Genomic DNA, 20,831 nt, shown 5'->3' on the forward strand with positions numbered 1-20,831 from the left:
CAGGATTTGTTATAAAAACAACAGAACAACATGCACTGTAAGAAAATGTGGCCTGTCATCTTGGACATGCCCTAGTATTTCTCCTGTTATGTATACTGCCTATGGCAGAAGCAGAAAGAGGCACTTACTATCTTTCAAGATGTAAATCTGAAAGGGCTTCTGATATTCTCCAAACACTCCTTGAGTTTCCTTGCAAAAGACCACCTAGGTTTAACTTCTGGCTCTACTACTATCTGGTAGGCATGCAGCTACATCATCGGCAAGTGACTTAACCTCTCTGATATGCAATCTCCTCCTCTGTACAATGTGGTTAAATAACACCTACATCTTTATGTGGATGGAGGATGAAATAAGATATACACATAAAGAATTTGGCATATGGTAGTTATAAAATTAGAGCCCCTGTAGCTCTGTGCATGTTCTTTCCTTAGAGCATGAGCTTGGGCACTTCAAATGCAATGGTCAGGTCTCATTCATATGCATCCCAGGCATCTGGTACAAATGAATAGCACAGTGGTGCTCAACAAATGTTTACTGAAGAATTGAATTTGAGATAATATTAACTAATATTAGTCAATTAATTATTAGATAATATTAATAGGAAGTGTTTATGACAAGTTTATATGCTTTGATATGTACTTTATATATATTACAAATCATCAAAATAACTGTATAGGGTATTTACTGCTATTAAATTAAGGCTCAGAGAGATTCAGTAAAAATTGTAGAGCTCATGTAACTCCTAAGTGGTAGGAGGAATCCAAACTCAAGCCCATGCCCTGAAATGTTATATTCTTGTCACCATGTCCTGCATAGACAGGGCAAAGATATCAAAAGAAGTTGGATCCTGGAGGATGACTAAGAATCCCTCAGGCACATAAGGAAAAGGCATCCCAAGAAGAAGAACCAGTACCTGTGGAGTGGAGTGAAGAAGCACGGCATGTGTGGGCTCAGGAAGTGCTTCATTATGGCATGGAAGGGGATCCCAGGACAGGAGCTGAACAGGTGGTCCCGGGTTAGTCGGTGAACTGTGTAACCACATGTTTTTATTTTGGGGCCACTGAGAAACAGTTTTAGTCAGACAACAGCAGGATCAGAAATTTTTAGAAATTCCTGGCCAGCAGCCACAGGAGGAAGAAACTGGAATGAAAGTCACCAAGAGACAGGAGGATAGGTAGAAGGAATGTCAGCCATTTGCTGGGTCTTTGCCCTCCCAGAGATTCTGGCCATCTCTATATTATTTTCTAACCTGTGTTTTAAAGCCGGTAGAAATCGCAACTGTGGACTCCATACAAACTGGGTCACATATCTGGGTGAGTAGTGCCTTCTCAGGAAAGTTTCACCTGGTTTAATTACCTGGTGGTGCCAGAAATCAAGCCACGGAGAGGATGAGACTGGTTCTTGTTCTTCCCTTTTGTTTCAGGCTGTGATGTACTTTTTTCTTTTTTCTTTCTTTCTTTCTTTTTTTTTTTTTTCTGCAGACCTTTGTGGATAGTCTGAAAGGTGCCCCACATGCCCTCAAGAGCCCAGGCCCTCTCTACAGAGCTGGGGCTTTAGCACATTTATTTCTGTTCTAGTGATACCCGATTCTTTCGTTCTCTTAGGCCCTATATCAAGATTGTCGCTATTTTTATACTATTGTATAATGATATTTAAACTCAAGTGCCTATTTATCTTATCTTTTGCTCTTCTATTAATGTTCTACAGAAGGATACTCAAGATTAGAACAAATTCTCATCCCCAAAGTTAAACCTGAAAAAATATACTATTATAAAATCTGTTTGGGTAAATTCCCCAAATAAAGAACAGATTAAAATAAAAAAGAATGGATAAAATCCTAGGTCTTGCCCTTCAGAGTCCCCTCACTATAAAATGCAGAATAAATCTGCCCTATCAGATTATAAATGTCTTCACTTTTTCTTCTGCTTAAATCATGAACAAAAATTTACTCAGGAGGGGAGGCTGGCACAATATTAAATTTAACACCACTACACATTAAGGAAGGTGATCAGAATCGGAGAAGAGAGTTCATAAGTAGATCCACATATATATAGTCAATTGATTTTCAGTAAAGGTTCAAAGTCAATACAATGAAGGAAAGATGGTTTTCAATAAACGGTGCAGCATCTATTGGACATCTGTGTGCAAACAAATTCCCCTTGATCCATACCTCCTATCTTATCTAAAACTTAATCCAAAATGGAATAAATGTAAACCTCCTTTCCTTCTCCCAAACAAGCTTCTAGAAGAAAACACAGTAGAAAAATTTTGTAATCCCAGGTTAGCAAAGATACCTTAGTTATAATACCATAAGAATGATCTACATCAAAATGAACATCAAAGTTAGAAATTTCTGCTCTTCAGGAAACATTATTAACACTCACACCCATTAGGACGAATACTGTCAAAAATCCCAAAATAAGAAAGTGGTAAGGATGTGGAGACACTGGAACCTCTGTGTACTGTTGGTGGCAAGGCTGTAAAAAACAGTATGGAGGTTCCTGGAAACAATCCAAACAGAATTACCACGGGGTCCATCAATTCTACATATGGTATACCCAAAAACACTGGAACCAGGGACTCAGACAGATGTCTACACACCACATTCATAGCTGCATAATTCATGATGGCTAAACTGTGGAAACATCCCAAGTGTTCATTGAACAATGGATGGACAAGCAAACTGTGGTATACACATACAAGGGAATATGAGTCAGCTTTAAAAAGGAAGAAAATTCTGACCTATGCTACAACATGGATGATGCTTGAGGGCATTCTGCTGAGTGAAATAAGGCAGTCACAAAAATACCCTCTGATTCCATTTACATGAGGCCACTGTAGTGATTGAATTCACAGAAACAGAAAGTATGGTGGTGGTTGCCAGGGGCTGGGGAAAGGGAAACCCGGAATTACTGTTCAATGGGTAGCTTCATTTTTGTAATACAAAAGAATCTGGGGGATGGAATAATATGAATGTACTTAAAATCCATGAACTTAAGAATAGTTAGGATGAAAAAAATCTAGGTGTGTTTTAATCACAATAAAAAATTGAAAAAAAAAGAAAGACATTGCTAAGACTAAAAAGACAAACCACAGCTTGGCAGAAAATATTTGCAAAACATATTCAACAAAGTACCTGTCTGCAGAATTACATATTTTTTAAAAACAACTTTCAGTAAAAAGAGATCAAACAATCCAATTAAATTTTTCTTTTAATTTCACCAAAGAAGTTGTATGCATGGCAAACAAGCACATAAAAAGAATCTCAGGACCATCAGGGCCCTGGGGTGGAGCTCAGTGGTAAAGTGTGTGCTTAGCATGCACAAGACCTTCGTTTAAATCTCCAGCACACACACAAAAAAAGTCACGGTGCCGTCAGAGGTGTAGGAAAGACAAAAACAAGACAAACACCATGACAAGATACAACTGGACAGCCATTAGAATGTCTAAAATAATTTTTAAAAACTGATAAAATCAAGTACTGACAAGCACGCATCAGCTGGAACTGTCCTATGCAGCTGACAGAAAAGCAAAATGGAGTGCCATAGGGAGTATTTTGCGGGTGACAGAAACATTCTACTTCAATTGTGCTGGTGGTTATACAGCCACAGGAGTTTATCAAAACTCACAAAATTTTGTAACCTTGGGTTATACCAAAAAGAGTGATTTTTACTTTGAATTCACCTCAATAAATACATTCAAAACATTTAAGGATTTTGCACTTGTTTGATGACTACTATGAAACACACTGCTGTAACAAAAACAAAACGAAAATGTTCAGCTATTTCCTCAAAAAGGGGAAAGAAAATATGGTCCTGATTGAAGTCTTTGGAACTGAAGTCCACGGTTTTTGACTTGTACACAAGGGAGCCAAATAATTAGAACAAATCTATAATATGATAAGCATGAAAGCTAAATCTTGACTGGAACGGAGAGAGATATACAATTTAAAGCACAGGTTTAATTCTTCTTGGTATTAAAAGGCTATATTTATTCAAGCCATGTTGACAAAGTGGTGCAGTTTGTTCAAGATACTTTGCAGCATTGAAAGCTTAGGTTAAACACTAATTTTGAAAAGTAAGAATAGCATCAGTCATCAAATGTTAAGCTGCTTCTTTTCAATTTTTAAAGTGATTTTGTACCAGGATTTTGGAACGTTTTGGCAAACAGCCTTAATACAAAGTATAATTACAAAGAAACCTTTCAGTTTTTAACTTGAAGCAGCTACTTAGAATCAACATGAACTGTTACTTATGTGATTACATAATCCTTAGCACCCATAAAGACCACTGTTTATTAGGCCCTGGTTTCAGAGGACTATACCACCAGTGTTTCCAGTCCTGATCCCAAATACAAAAATGTCCACATGCCAATACAGTTCCTGAGCCTTGGCTCCACGGAGTGATGTTATTTCAGAACCATAAAGATAAATACTTGCTAAATTTTATTTTAAATAAAGCAATGAATATACATCTCCATTTTTAGAAAAGAAACAGAATATATGTTGGGGGATAAAGCAAAGAGAAATGTTTGAAGAAAGTACATATTTTAAAAGAAAGATAGGTCATTTAAAAAAACTTGAACTTTAAATGTCTGATGAGTCAGGATTTAAGATGTGGAAAATAAGTTCTAAAGTATACATTATCCCTTCAATATCACCTAAGAGAATTCTTCATTTGCTTTTTCAGTAGCTAGATGCTGCTTACCTTAGGATATTACTGCCAAAGGCAGTGAAAAAACTCACACGTGCTGTGCGTGTTTCTGGAATCATGTGTGGCCAGAGTGTTTCCTGTTCTCTGTCACAGTATGGCTGAAAGGTCCAGTAAACCCACCAGCACCCGGTCACTCCCGCCCTCCACTCTACTGAGGAGGGCAGCAAAAGAGAAAAAGCCAATGATGTGGGGATTAAACCAGAAGTTGTGGGGTCCTTTCTGAAAATCCTTTCCTGTCTTTCTGAATAGGGTTTCTCCTCAACCTGGTATGCACCAGTTAAGAGCAGCTTAGGGTAGGTTTCTGGAGTCCACAGGTGTATTTCCAGGGCAGTCCAGACTAGAAGACTCTTCCAGTCATGGGCTAGCAAGCCCTATCTAGAGGCCATTAAGGCTAAATCCAGAGACAAGATCCTCTGTGTTTACCCCAAGAAGACATTTCTATTTATTTACATAAATGCTTTCTAATTGAGAAATAAAATAAAAGATATCCGGTTGGACAAATTTGCCAAACAAACAGAATAACAGATCAAAAATGCATTTAAATTAGGATACTTATGAACTTGAAGCTAAAATTTTGGTGTTAAGACCAAAGCTTATGAGTGCATCCTTTTAAGATTGGTTAAATAACATTTGTCACTGAAGCCCTACTGATCTAGACTTGATTTCACACTAAACTCATTATTATTTCTCTTTTTAGGATATAACCAAGAGTCTCAAAGCACTAACTGATTTTGACTTTTACATTGGTCATTAGCACAGTAGTGAAATAAATCTTTAAAATGACAACTTTCCAACCCTAGTCTTCTTTAAAATATTTAATTTGGATAGATCTAAAAGTTAACCAGGGGACTACGAAAGATGGAGTCGACATACTACTTTCTATTCTTTCCACTAAGTGCAACTAAGAACCCTGGACATTATAAACTGGGCAAACATAAGAAGACAGATCAGCTATGGACCTTGTTGTCCAAGCAACAACATGACAATGATTTCCCTAGGTTTTCTTTTTGCCTTATGGAGCCCTGGAGTTGAAGAAGTTGGTTATGGGGGAAAACCATCAGTTGCACACAAAAAGCTTCCTCCCTGTAACCAAAGGGCAGTCTAGCAAGACCGAAAGCTTTCTGATAATAACCTCTCTGCTGCAACCAACACCAACCCCCACCAAGAACTATAGGCCCACCTGACCCAAGCCAGCAAACATTTCAAGGGTACCAAGAATTCCACCCTCCTCAGTGTGCAACCACCCTCCGTGGAGTGCTGCCAAAGAAGTTCTAAGTGCCAGAGTAGGCTGGCGACAAGCCCCCTCCTCTGGTAGCAGAGTAAGTGGAGAATGCATGGCCAGCTTGGACTTCCACCCCCATCAGGTGGTAACCATGTTCTCGCTCCCATGGTGGTGGTATCAGAGGAGGCCTAGGAAGAGTCAGGGTTTTTGCAACACCTTTGGCAATGAGATCACCCCCACTGCAGTTTAGCAGAGACCTTGTGGAGGCTGAACTCCCTTGCTCATCTAGCAGGAAGTCAGAGAGGCCAAGGGAGAGCCTTGAGGTCTATCCACCTGACAGCAACAAGGCAGGGCTTCCTTTCCCTGCTAGAGCCACGTCAGAGAAAACCAACTAAAACAGAAGGTTTAAATAAGCCCAAGAGTCTCACGACATGACACGAAAATAAAGATCCAGGCCTCAAATGTAATTAACTTGTTATATCAAGAATCAGGAAACCTCAAACTGAACAAGAAAGGACAATCAATAGATGCCGATACTAAAATAACAGAAGTGTTACACTTATCTAGCAAAGATATCTAAGCAGTCATGATAAAAATGCTTTAATAAGCAATTAGGAGCATTCTTAAAGCAACTAAAAAGAAAGTCTTAGTAAAGAAATACTATCAGTAAGGCAGAAGACATCAAGAACAAACAAATAGAAAATTTAGAACTAAAAAATACAATTACTGAACTAAAAATCTCAGTATATGGGTTCAATAGCAAAATATAGAAAACAAAGAAAAAAAATCAATGAACTTGAAGATGGATCAATTATTACCCAATTTGAATAATAGCAGTCTCTTCCAAAATTAGACAAAATACTCTTACCACAAAATCCAACAATTGGGTTCCTCGGCATATACCCAAGTGAGTTGAAAACATGTCTATACAAAGAATTGCTGATAAATTTCAATAGCGGCAGTTTTATTCATACTTATTAAAACTTAAAAGCAACCAAGATGTCCTTAGATATAATAAACTCTTGTACATTCACATAATGGGACATTATTCAGCACTAAAAAGAAATGAGCTATCAACTCATGAAAAAACAGAGGAGATTGAAATGCATATAAATGAAGAAAACTCATCTGAAAAGGCAACATATTGTATGATTAAAATTTGTATGACAATTTCAGAAAAGGAAAAATCAAGCTGAGTGCTGTGCATACCTATAATCTCAACTACTTGGGAGGCTAATGTAGAATGATTGTAAATTTGAGGCTTACCTGGGTAAGCGAGATGCAGTCTCAAAACAACAACAAAAGGGTTGGGAATGTAGCTCAGTGGTAGAGCATCCTTGGGTTCAATCCCCAGTACTAAAAACAGTGGTTGCCAGGAGATGGGAGAAGAAAAGGATAAGAAAGTGGAACATGGAAGATCTGAAATTATTCTGTATGATTCTATAAGGGCAGATATAGGTCATTATACATTTGTCCAAACTTACAAAATGTACAACAACCACAATAAACCCAATGAATACTTTTGGATGTTCGTGTCAATGCAGATTCATCAACTCTAATAAAGGTACCATGCAGGGACGGGATATTGACAGCAGGGAGGCTGTGTGGAGGTGGGGTCTGGGATGATACTGAATTCTGCTTTCTGCTCAGTTTGTGCACCTAAACTACTCTAAAAAAAATCTGTTTAAAAAAATACACTGAACTGAATGAAAATGGAAATACAATGTATCAAAATTTGCAGGAAAAGCTATGGCAGTACTAAGAAAGAAATCTGAGGCACTAAATGCCAGAATCCAGGAACCAGAAGTAGTTTCCAACCATTTGAGCTCTCCTCTAAGAACCTAGCGGGGGGGAAAAGGGAGCAAAATAAACTCAAATCAAGCAGCAGAAAATAAACAAAGATATAAACAAATCAATAAGCTTGAAAACAGAAATAGAGATAATCAATTAAACAAAGAGCTAGTTCTTTACAAACATAAAGGCGACTGAGAGCCTTCTAGCAAGACTGACAAAAAACATAAGGTGGAGCACGTGAATTACCAGTGGGCTTATCACTACAAGTTCTAGATGCCTCAAAAAATAATTAATTAATGATACTATGAACAACTCTATATACACAGATTTGACAACTTAGAAGAAATGGAACACATCTCAAGAAATAAAAACTGTCACAGCTGAGCACAGTGGTGCACACCTGTAATCCCAGCAGCTTATGAGGCTGAGACAGGAGGATCATAAGTTCAAGGCCAGCCTCAGCATCTCAGTGAGGCCCTAAGCAACTTAGTTATCAAAATAAAAAATAAAAAGGACTAGGGATGTAGCTCAGTGATAAAGCATCTTTGAGTTCAATTTTTGGTACCAAAAAAGGAAAAAAAAAAAAAAGAATCACAATATACCCATTATGAAAGAGATTATTTGGATAGCTTTTCAAGTATTAAAAAACAAAACAAATAAAACAAAAACCTGAATCTGTAGTTTTAAAACTCTCCCTGAATGAAATCTCCAGGTCAAGATAATCTCACTGAAGAACTGACACCAATTCTACAAAATCTTTTTTAAGAAAACAAAAAAACAATTCCCAACTTATTTGATGAAGCTGATATCAAACCAGTTAAAGACAAAGCCAAAGAAAAAGAAAAGTGCTGACCAATACCACTCACAGATGTAAAATTCTTTAACAAAATAATAACAAATGGAATTTACCAATATGTAGAAAGAATTAAACACCATAACCAAGTAAGAATTATTCCAGGAATGCAAGGCTGGTTTGAGAACCAAAAATTAGTTCACTCTATCTTATTAACAGACTAAAGAAGGGGGAAAAAAATCACAATTGTATTTAGTTAGGCAGAAAAAAAAGCAAATCATAAAATTCAACATCCATTCTTTTTTTTTTTTAAGATATCTTTATTTATATTGTATGTGGTGCTGAGAATCAAACCAGTGCCTCACACATGCTAGGCAAGCACTCTGTCACTGAGCCACAACCCCAGCCCTCAACATCCATTCTTGATAAAACTTTCAGAAAATTTGGAACATAGAACTTCCTCAAACTGGTAAAGAATTTAAAAAACATACTAAAGTTGACATTATACTTAAAGGTCTGAATGATTTCTCCTTAAAACTGGGAACAAGGCACAGATGTCCATTCTCACCAATATTACTCAGTATACTGCTGGACATTCGAGTCAGTACAAGAAAGAAAAAAATAAACAAAATCAAGGCATACAAATCAGAAATGAAGCAATGTAAGTGGTCTTATTGATGACATGTTTGCCTACATAAAACTCCCAAGGAATCTATAAAAAGCGTCTTATAACTAATAAGTGAGCTCCACAAGGATATAAGTATACAAAAATCTATTGTATTTCTATATACTAGCACCAAATAATGAGACACCAAAATGCAAAATACAGCACAATTTGTATTGAGACCACCTAGATGTAAATCTAATAAAACAATAATAGGACTTGTTTACTGAAAACCATACAACCCTGATGACAGAATCAAAGAAGATATAAATGAAAAAAGTGACATGTTCATTGATTAAAAGACCTATAATGGTAAAGATATCAATCCTCCTCAAACTGATATACAGGTTTAATTCAGTTCTTATAAATATCTCAGTAAGGTTTTTTTTTTTTTTTTTTAGGTGTAGACAAGACTATTATAAAAGATATATGAAAAGGAAACAACTTTTAACAGCTAAAATTCTGAAAAAGAAAAAGAGTTGGAGGAGTCAGTCTATACTATTTCAAGACTTATTACTTAGCTACAGTAATCAAGATTGCATAATACAGAAATAGGGATAGCTACACAGACCACTGGAGCAAAATTTAAAAACCCCAAAACAGACCCACACATATGCTTGATTGATTTTCAACAAAGATACAAAAAAATTCAGAGGAGAATGATAAACAACCTTTCCAAAAAAAGGAGATGAAACAATTAGAAATCCAAGGGTAAAATACTGAATCTAAGTTTCATACCTTATTTAAAAAAAAAAAAACAGGGCTGGGGAGATAGTTCAGCTGGTAGTGTGCTTGCCTCGCAAGCACAAGGCCCTGAGTTCAATCCCCAGTACCGCAAACAGACAAAGAAGCAACTTGAAGGTTCAAACAGGAGGATCACACGTTTGAGGCCAGGCTCTGTAATTTTTAGTGAGGGCCTCAGCAACTCAGTAAAACCCTGTCTCAAAATATTTAAAAAATAATAAGAAAATAAAAAGGGTTAAGGATGTAATCCAATTGGTAAAGTGACCCTAGGTTAAATCCCCAAAACAAAATAAATTAAAAGGAAAAAAAAAAAAGATTCAGAATGGATCATATACTTACATATAAAATGTAAAACTATAAAACTACTGGGGGGAAAAAAAAACAGGAAAAAATCTTTGGGATCTGGTGCTAAGCAAAGAGTTCTTAGTCTTGACCCCTGAAGTACAATCAATAAATTGCACCATATCAAATTTAAAAACTTTTGCTCTGTGAAAACCTCTGAAAGAGGATGCAAAAACAAGCTACGGATTATGAGAAAACCACACATCTAAGGATTAATATCTAGAATATGTGAAGAATTCTCAAAACTTGGCAGTTAAAAAAAAAGAAGAAAAAAAATCCAATTAGAACACAGGCAAAAGACAGGAAGAGCTATCTCACTGAAGAAGATATACAGAAGGAAAGTAAGCACATAAAAAGATGTTCAACATCATTAGTTATCAATGAAATGCAAAGTCAAACCACAATGAGCTACCCCTACATGCCTACCAGAATGGCTCATTTAACAAAAAAATTGACACCACCAAATGCTAGCAAGACTGGCGAAACTGGATTCCTCTACACTGTTGATGGGAAAGCAAGATGGTACATTTACCCAAGAAAACATTTTGGTAGTTTCTTTAAGAAGTAAACATGCAACCACCATGTGATCCAGTAAAAGAACTCACTCGTGGTCATTTACCCCAACCAGAGAAATGAAGACTGAGGTTCATACAAAAAAGTTTACACTAATATTTACAGCAGTTTTATTCATAGTATCCAAAATCTAGAAAAAAATAAAACCCAAATATTCTTCAAAGGGTGAACTGTCAAACTGTGGTATATCCATGTCACTGAAAACTATTTAGCAAAAAAAAAAAAAAAAAAAAACTATAAACACAAGTAACAAGCTAGATGAATCTCCAGAGAATCAAGCTGAGGAGAAAAAGCAATTCCAAAAGGCTGCATATTATTTGATTCCACTTAAACAACACTCTTAAAGTAATAAAATTTCAGAAATGGAAAACAGATTAATGGTTACAAGTGGGCTCAGAAGGGGTCAGGGACAGGAAGGAACAGGGTTTGGCTAGAAAGGGCAACATGAAGGATCCTCCAGATGATGGAACATTTCTGTCTTGGCTACGTCAATGCCAACATCCAGACTGTGATACTGTTAACTATCGTTCTGCAAGATGTTAACACTGGGGGAAACTGGGTAGAGAGGATAGGGGATCTCTGTGATCTCTTATAACCACACGTGAATCCATAAGTTATCTTTAAATAAAAAGTTCAACCTTGAAAGTTAAATCAAACTGAACCTAATTCAAATTTGTTCTGTCATCTGAAACAATTTTTACTTCTAAGAGTCTTCTCTTTGCTGTAATTCTGTTGGCATCCCAATGTTAAAGGTTTCTGGTTTAAGGTTAAGTGCTGTAAACATTTGGAGGAAGCATACCTCCCACCTGGACCAATGTATCACTGATCTATTTCCCTGATGAGATTTCTGTGAGTTTGTCTGCAGAATGTATTAGCTCACCAAATAATTAGCTGTTTAGCTAGCAATGATACGTTCTTGCTAATACTGCATACCAATTGAGGTTTCTTGGTTTTGTTTTATTATTGTGCAATTCCCTCAAACTATTTCTCTCCAAAGAGCTATGGGAAATTTCCTTTTTTAAACTTAAAAAAAAAAAAAGTAAAACACAAGTATATTTTCATTAATATTAAAAGAAAAAGACAAAGTTCTATCACTTCCCAGCTCAGTTCTGTCCCCAGAGATAATGGTAGTTGACAACTTATTTCCTTCCAGATTACTTTTGTGTATTTCTTGACATATATACAGTTATGAGTGATTTTTTTCACAGAGAGGATCATACTGTTTATATCATTTTTCAAATTCTTTCTCTCCCTTTAAAATGTCTTGGAAATTCACATGTCAGTATGTTTAGATCTAATTTAACTCATTCTTTTCAACGGCTTGCAGTAGTCTGAAGAACTGATGTACCATGCTCTAATCATTTGCCCATTGACACAGAATGGTTCCAGTTTTTGCTATTGTAAGCAATGCAGCCATCAGTGAAAATCCTTGCACATGTTTCTTTCAGGGAAAATGAGATTATTTCTCTAGGACAGAAACTTAGAAGGAGAACTGGGGCTCTGAAGCATAGCCAACTCTGTCAACTGGCTGAACCTGCAACTCTTCCCTTCCATTTTCAATTTGCTCTCCTGCCTCCTATAAAGGAGGGAAAGCTGGAAACATTTTCCTCACTTTGCTTGCAGCCAGGGGAGGTCATGTGATCCAGTTCTGGCCAATTAAACATGAACAAAAGTTTGCAGGGCAGTCTCTAGAAACGTTTTTGCTTTCCAGGGAAAAGGGAAAGATATGACTGGCACTGTCTTTTTTCCCCTGGCCTGAAGATGGCTGTAGTGTTTGGAGGGGTTGCAGCCACATTACAATGTGAGGGAAAGTCAAGAGAATCACTGTGACATTGGCTCTGATAGCAACAAGCTGCGGAACCAAACCCAGCAGCAGCCTACTTCCAGACTGCTTATTATGTATGAGGAAGAAATATCTATTGGTCTAAGCCACAGTTAAATCTAGCTTTCTGTTACTTGCAGCCAAATGCATTCCTGACTAATTCAATACTAAATTACTCTTTTAAAAGTCTGTACTTGTTTTATTTTATCACAAAAGTCTATTGAGTACCTATTTCACAAACCTTTATCTACTGAATATTGGCAGCTTTTCAATGTTTATTCAAGCTGACACCTGAAAACATTTCACATGAACAGAAGGACTTATATCCATTGGCCTTTCAGATTTCCTCCCCCATGGCTTTCTCATTCATATCTTTTGTATACTTATCTACTGTACTGTTTGACTTTTCTCACTGATTTTAAGAGAAAATTTCCAGATAGCAAAATACCCCGAGTTAAACTTCTGGGAAATTCATCTTTGCAATTTTACTCTATCAACCAAATCAAACACGACTGTAAGAAATAAATCTTACATGACAGGCTAGGTTGACAGTGATTGTCATCTCTGAGTGGTGCACCACCACGTGGCAAAGTGTCAAGAAATTCAACTCTTGCAACACACCACAGACTGCACTTCATATTTCCTTTGTAAATCTACACTGAGAGAAGGGTTTACAGGATAGTGACACATTGGTGGAACAGGCACAGTCCTCAATGAACACATCTCTTTTGACCCTCACATCAAACCCAAGAGATGGTCACTATTATTCCTATTTTACAGAATAAATAATAAAAGTAATAAGTTAAAACCAATTGCTTCTTTCCTACCACAAAAACTCCAAACATTCCAGGCCTAATATTTTAAAACAAAATAATTGTTCACCTCCATTTAAAATTACATAAAATATCTTGTGTCTATCTGAAGACATCAACATACTTAAGCTAGAAACATTGCTGAACCTGTTATTAATCTGAAGAAACTGTTCCAAAATTTCACTCAGGTTTATTGTCACACTACAGATGACCAAAATTATACCTACTTTTGAAAGTAAAAATTATACCTACTCAGCTGAGTAGAATTTTAATGCTTCAACAAGAAGTGCCTACTAGCCAACCACCCCACCCTAGGACAGCAGGTAAGGAATTCCCCTAATCAGTTAACAACCAACCAATCTGACACTGGAAAATAAAAATAGGTTATTAAAGATATTTATAGGTTGTTATGAAAAGCAATGTAAATAAGTTGAAAACAAGCACTATCCTTGAGTATGTATACATGCTTTGGATTTTGGATTGACTGACTGAGTCTTAAGTGGGGGATGCTAGGGAAGAATAGAGTTACTTTGGATTAGGTAGAGGGGAGTGAAGGGAAGGGAAAGGGTATGGGGGTAGGAAAGATTGTAGAGTGAAACAGACATTATTATCTCATGTACATATATGACTGTATGACTGATGTGATACTACAATATATGCCATCAGAAAAATGAGAAATTATACTCCATTTATGTATGATTTATCAAAATGCATAAATGCATTCTACTGTCATATACAACTAATTTAGAACAAATAATTTTTTTTTTTTTTTTAAATCTTAGTAGTCAGAGGAAAAGGGAAATTTGGCAAAGCGCCTGCTCCTGGAGTCAAGTGGGGGCAACAGCAGGGCTGAGATTCTAAATATTTCCCTGTGTTATGAATGCCTCTCCGAACAAGACCTGAGGATCCTCTGGCAAAGCATCACACAAAGCACTCAATCCACACCAGGTAAGTAGCCAGGCAGCATGCCTCCTGCCAAACCTTTCCTGGGAGAAACACCCACCTGGGGTCCCCAAAACATAGCCCCCCCCCCCACAGAAGGCCAGACCACCCAGGTGTTACCCACATGGGCACCAGGGAGACATGAGCTTCACCCAGAGTGCCTACTTGCAGAAATTTTTAGCCAATCTGTAAAACATAGAAAACTGCTTGGGAAAGTTTTAATTCTTTATTTTATATAAAATAATCAGTCTGCAGACACATATGTTTACAGTCTAGGAAAGTGTAAATGGGTTGACAAATCCCCTTCCTGAGGGTACCTCTGATATTTCCTTCTATTCCCCTGATGAACTTGTCCAGGGACCTCTACTTGGGGAGAGGCAGTAGAATGTTCGTCCCAACCCAACGCAGATTCCTAGTAGGGGACACACTCCTAGCTCACCAGTACAGAAAGGGTGGAAGCATGTGGAAAGAAATCTGACCCTTTTCCAAAGTCTGCTGTGGCCAGGTCAAGGCTGGAGAGGGCACAGGGGCCCTGGAGGGTCCAGGTGTTTGCACAGCACAGGGCAGGAAGAGTGAGGCAAGCTTTAGTCAACAGAACAAAACAAGCCAGATTGGTTGGCCCTTCAAAACAGTCTCTCCAAGCCTCGGGACACTAGAGGGGCAGAAAGCAAGGCACCTGAGAGAGGGGGACACCAAGTCTCTAAGGAGGCAGAGACAAACAGCAAAAGAGCAAGAAGGAAACAGAAGTGAGGGACTGGGGCCAAAATCAAACCAGGTACTGCAACACAGCACTGGCTGAACCATTGGTCAGATCTCTGGGAGGGGATACTTCTGGGACCTTAAAGACTCCCCAAGTGCCTGTTAGAGCTGGGTTCTTAAAGGACTGTGAGAGGGTTAGGCCTTTAGATCCTTCCAAAAGGCTGGTGGCCCCCAGACAAGGGCCCAAAAGAAGGAATGGCTCAGCACTACCCCTCTTCCCCCCCCCACACACTAGCCAACTAAATATACACAGACACATGGCCTCCCTGTCTCGTGCACAAGCATACACACACATTTGTACGCACAGGTTCATGGTCAGGCATGTAGATGCACATACAGCCTCACTGTGGGTGAGTACACACACACACTCCCAGTGGAGGGACATAACACATTCAATCTGTTAGTTGGGTGGTACAGGCGCACACACACACACACACACACACACACACACAAACTGTCAGAAGTGAACACAACCTCTCTGCAGGTTCACACTACTGAACACAACAGTACATACAAACCTCTACTTAAGATACGTCCACAAACTCTCAGCCTGTCAGGCAAACATGCACTCACAACCTGTTAGGAGGACACACACCCTTTCCTACGGCTCTGTTAGGTGCACACATAAAACCTACCCGGGCACACATACAATTGATCACAACTTCTCTGCGGGCGCATGCACACGCACACTAGCTCAGTCGGCACACGCACACTCTGCTCCAGGCGCATCCCACACCCACGCACCCTCCTGGCCGGGTGCACCCTCCCCCAAGCCCGTGCCAGCGCACACAGCGAACTCCGGCAGCGCGGGTGTGCACACGCCCCCCACCGCGGCCACCCGCGCCCCTCCTCACCTTTCTCGCCCGCGCCAGGCGCCCGGCCCTCGTCCTCCTTGGGGTTGGTCACCTGGGTGATGATGGCCGGGCCGTCCATGGGTGCGCGGCGCGGCGGTCGCCCGCAGGCCCGGCCCCCCGCAAGCCAGGCGCGCGGGGGCGCGGCGCGGGGGGCGCGCGGGGGCGCGGCGCGGGGGGGCGCTCGCCGCCGCCGCCGCCGCCTGGGCGCGCCCGCCGCCCGGCCCCGCGCTCTGAGAGAGGCGGCCGGGGCCCGCGCCCCAGCTCCCGCCGCCGCCGCCGCCGCCGCCGCCGCCGCCGCCGCTGGGCTTGAGCGGCCGCCGCCTCGTCACCATGAACCCCGGAGCCGCGCCCGGGAGAGCCGCGCACGAGGAGGCGGAGCGGGAGGCCCGGCGCCGCGGGAAGCAGGAGCGGGCGGGCAGCCGAGAGGGAAGGAGCGAGCGAGGAGCGAGGGCGGGCGGGAGGGAGGGAACGAGGGAGGAAGGGAGGGAAGGAAGGAGGGCGGGCGGGTGGGTGTGTCCCGGCCCGGGGACCGGCCTCCGCCGCCGCCGCCGGCGCTGCCCGCCCGCCCGGGGGGGAGAGGGGCGCGGGGCCGAGACGCGGGCGGTGAGTGGAGGCGGGAGGGGGCATCCGCGCGCAGGGGGTGGGGTCTGGGGCAGATGGGTGGGGCGCAGGCTTGGGGTGAGGGGGTGTCCGAGGGGCTTTGGGGCGGGTGTCGGGGGACCTGGGTAAAGGAGTGGGGCGAGCGCTGGGGGATGAGGCTGGGGCAGATGCGTGGGACGAGGGGTGTGGGGGTGGACGAGCAGAGGCCCGCCAGTGTGTGGGTGGCCTTCGGCGCGGTGTAGGCGCCCAGGGCTGAGGCGGAGTCGCGAGGAGGCAGGAGCGAGGGACCCGAGAAAGGGTATTTGCCCGGAATCTGGTAGACGTGTGGGATCGGTAGGGGATGGGTGAGGGGCGTCCTGGCACCGTAACCGACAGGCCAGGTGTGTAGGCGCGGAGGCCGGGGCTGCAAGGTGGTGGTCCTTTACACCCAGGCGACCCGCAGAGGGGTGCGAGTGGAACTCTGGGACGATCAACCGCAGGGGAGTGCGGGGAAGTTTCGGAGAGACCTGGGGGTGACATGGGGTGGCGGAGGGGTCCCCGGATGAGAGGGCAAGGAATGGTCCGCCGGGGAGTCTGCAGACGCGGCGTGGGGCATGCGGACGCCGACAAAACCCTCATCAGCACTAGAGCCAATCCAGCTTGCGGGGCGGCCGGTCTTCGAGGACCGACCTTCTGGCACGTGGGGGTGTCGACACCAAGGAGGCCCGGGCAACGGGCATTTCCGGATCATCCGCAGCTAGGGGATCAGGGGGCTTTGACAAGAGCTAAGGAGTGAAAAGGACCTCTGGTTGACCGCGCTGAGCAAGGACAGTGCATGTGCTGGGAAGCCGGCCATGGTCAGGCTCGGGGCGACGGCCAGAAAGTGGATTTGACGGGAAAGCGCCCCCTCCACCTTGGAGAGTCTTGTCCCTTTGGCACCCGTGCATTTTCCGTCCAACTTGCAGGCCACACTCGCGGCCCAGTAAGCCAGTGGGCGGGACAGTGCCGCAGGAGGGCGGACTGGTGTGTGGGGGTGCTCTCTCCGCCAATCAAGAAAGCTTGGGCGGGCCGGCGGAGCGTGACGTAGATGGGCGGGGCTGAGTGGGCGGCCTGGCAGAGAACTCCAGGCCTCCGCCCGCTGCCTTGAGCGCGCGATTTGGGCCTTGCAGGCAAGTCGCAGCTGAACCCCTAGGCTTTCAGGAGGCAAGACTGAGAGGACCTTTCTAAATTTTCCGCATCCCCTGGAGCCTGGATCTGGATGCAGTCAGGTCGCGTGCTCCCCCAGGGACCAGGGAACCTTCCCAAAGTTTTAAAGAACACTTCTTAAGCGATTCTGCTGGAGGTCAGTCCAAAGACCTCACTGGCCTCTCTGGAAAGAGACCTGGGCCAGGGCTGCAGAGAGTAGGCAGGTAGGGAAGCACTTAAGTGGACATGCGGTAAAAGGTTAGATAAGAGGTGGGCATTTTACCCTCAAATCCAAGACCACAAGTGGCATTGTGCTAGGAGGTGGGGATGGGGGTGCGATTGCCAACTACCCTTGAGGTATGCTAACCCAGGAGTAACTAACAAAGGACAACTTTGGAACCCCAGTGAATAGCCTAGGGCAACTGAGCCAAGAAGATTGAAGTGCCCTTTTGGTTAGGGAGGCAAACCTAGGTGTAAGTAGACCAGGCTCCAGGCATGACCTCTCTAACCTTCCCAAGTACAGACTGGATTAGGGCCAGGACACGCAGGACTTCCCTGGTCCCAGCTTTTGATACTCTTCACGTTTGTTGAGGGTATGCTGGCCATGTGGCCTGGTGAACTCAAATGCTCTCTGGATTCAATTGGAAAAGACTACTGAATTCTAAGGAGTCAGAAGGGGATCTTACAGAGATAGGTGTTTGGGGAGGGTCTGGGGATACTGTGCTGCAAGTTTTGGTAAATCACCACAGAGATCTGCGGCTCTGCTTTCTGGTTGATGAAGCATCCCAAATAGTCCACTAGGAAGGGTCAGTTGACGGGAACACTGGGACTCACAACCCATAGGGATAAGGCTGGTATTCCTTTGGAGGCAGATGGGTGAAGGTCCTTCCAAAGGTTCTGTTCGCTTTACTAAGGATAGGAAGGAACTCAACACTCCGGTGTACAGGGCTGCAGGAAGTGATTTTCACATGTGGAGTATTTATGGTTTGGCCTCTTCTGTAGCAGTGACTGCAGGACCCTCCAGTAACAATTTTCCCTTACCTGCAACCTCCACCATTCTCAGCTTCCTGAGACCACCTCCCAAAAAAAACCCAAACCTTTGTCTCAAGCTCATGCAGGAAAACAGTTTTCTGTCTTTTTAAGCCCTTGTTCCTTTACATATACTTCATTTAAAATTTCAATTTATTTATTTTATAAATCTTAATAGAAATCAAAGAAAAATATCACCCCAATCTTATCCTATCCTCAAGACAATCTTTATTTTCCTTCATTTCCCCTGTCCTTATCTGTATGTTGATTAAATTTTTATGTAACTATAAAAAGTGTTTAAAATTGTAAGGTTAGCATTTTTCCATATGGTGACATAATCATTGTGTCATAAATGATTGCATAATACCTTACTAAAAGGGCCTTAGATAACCCACTATCTTGGTTTTACAAATGAGGGAAACATAAAATTTATTGGGACAACTTGATTACCCATGAAGAGAAAATATGTCTTTACTGTAGTTGTTACTCTATATTCAAGACCAATCAAATAATTAAATATAAAAAATTAGCAAATATACCAGAACGAATTTAAGTAAGTTCTTTTTTATCTTGGATGGGAAATAAAGACCTAAGAGTGATAAAAATTCCAGAAACTTCAAAGGATAAGATTGACAATTTGGCTACATTTGTTCATTCAACAAACATTTATTGAGTGCCTTTTGTGTGCTAGGTTCTATTCTAGATACTGACGATCTCAGCAGTGTCCAAAATGAGAATTAAGGAGTTGAGCTCATTCTCTCACACAAGTCAGTCATGGCCAAGGATCATGGGGAACCTTAAGCCTCCAAGCATTTGAGGGCTCTCTGGGAATTTGAGTAAAGTGGCCCCAGCAACCAGAGGACAGCTGGGTGACAGCTATTGGAGGTCAACACATAATAAGCCCCAGAGAGGGAGAACCAGAAACAGTAAAAAGGATCCAAGGGATCTGGACAGATCACCAAAGTGTTGGTGAAAGTCATGATTCCCAGACTCCCATCATGCAATGTCCTTGTACCACCTGTACAAGGACAGGTTTAATGTTTAACTTAATTTTTATTTAAATATATTTTTAAGCTGAAAACTAGTAGATAAGATTTTTTTTTTAAAGGCAAATGGAAAATATAGGAAGGACCATGACCCTAGAAAGAAAGTATTGCAATGAGTGGCAGAGATTGGGATGCCAAGGGCAGGGGAACATGAGGCTAGGGCTGGTGAACCTGATCCCAAGGGGCCAAAGATAGGAACAGATAGGAAGGTAAAACATTGGTGATGGCAGCCTGGACTGGAGTCTGTTAGAGCCCAGGAGTAGAGCTCTAGTATGGGAGGGGCTAGGTAGACTATTAAAGTAGAGATAAGACTGTTGTGGGGTACTAGGGTGAGGAGTAAGTGAGGTTGCCCCTGAGGAAAGAACATTGGATATTGGGATCAAAGTCTGAGATGGCTGGGTTTAGGGTTTTGGTGATGGATAGGGCTCATATCAAGCAAAGCCTTATACACCAGGAAACACATCTGGGCTTGATTTAGGGAGAGGGGGATGGAAATGACATCATCAGACATGTGTTTAGAAAATTCCTGCAGATTAACAGAGCGGGTTGGGACAATACAAGAGGCAGGGAAACATACAAGAAGATGCTGCACTAATACATAAAGGAGATGATGGCATTTGTGGGGATGGAGAGGACTGAGTCGACTCCACATATATTTTGGAGAGAAGATGAACAAGTCTTGCTTACAAATTGGGTTTGAGGGGTGAGGGATGAGCAAGGAGGAAATGGCCTCCTGCTTTCTGGCTTGGGCACCCAGGTAGGGTTGAGGGTCCTCTGAGATGCTCACTGCATCTGTCACTTCCAGACTATTCCAGTCTACCCTCTATATTTGAATTTCTCCTCCATGCTGTTTCTTGATCTGCCTTGTCTCTTCTCTGTTTTGTGTGTCTGCTACTCTGTCTCTGGGTCTCTTTTTCTGACTAGCTTTACTGGATCTTGCTGGCTTAGTCTTCCCACCT

General features: G+C 42.0%; 1 protein-coding gene across 2 annotated transcripts in view; it reads right to left on the reverse strand.

Annotated features, from left to right (window-relative positions):
* The window catches only part of Ctdspl (CTD small phosphatase like), a 107,367-nt gene extending 90,868 nt beyond the window's left edge, over positions 1 to 16,499 (reverse strand). Inside the window, exon 1 of one of the 2 annotated variants that reach the window (XM_047531008.1) lies at positions 16,034 to 16,499. In XM_047531008.1, coding sequence (XP_047386964.1) covers positions 16,034 to 16,112 — 79 coding nt within the window. In that variant the 5' untranslated portion in view covers positions 16,113 to 16,499. The remainder of the gene's footprint in view (positions 1 to 16,033) is intronic. The other variant, XM_047531007.1, reaches the window with a different exon arrangement.
* Between the last annotated feature and the right edge of the window lie 4,332 nt (positions 16,500 to 20,831).

Source organism: Sciurus carolinensis, chromosome 17, assembly GCF_902686445.1.
Source record: "Sciurus carolinensis chromosome 17, mSciCar1.2, whole genome shotgun sequence".
Taxonomy (NCBI): Eukaryota; Metazoa; Chordata; class Mammalia; order Rodentia; family Sciuridae; genus Sciurus; species Sciurus carolinensis.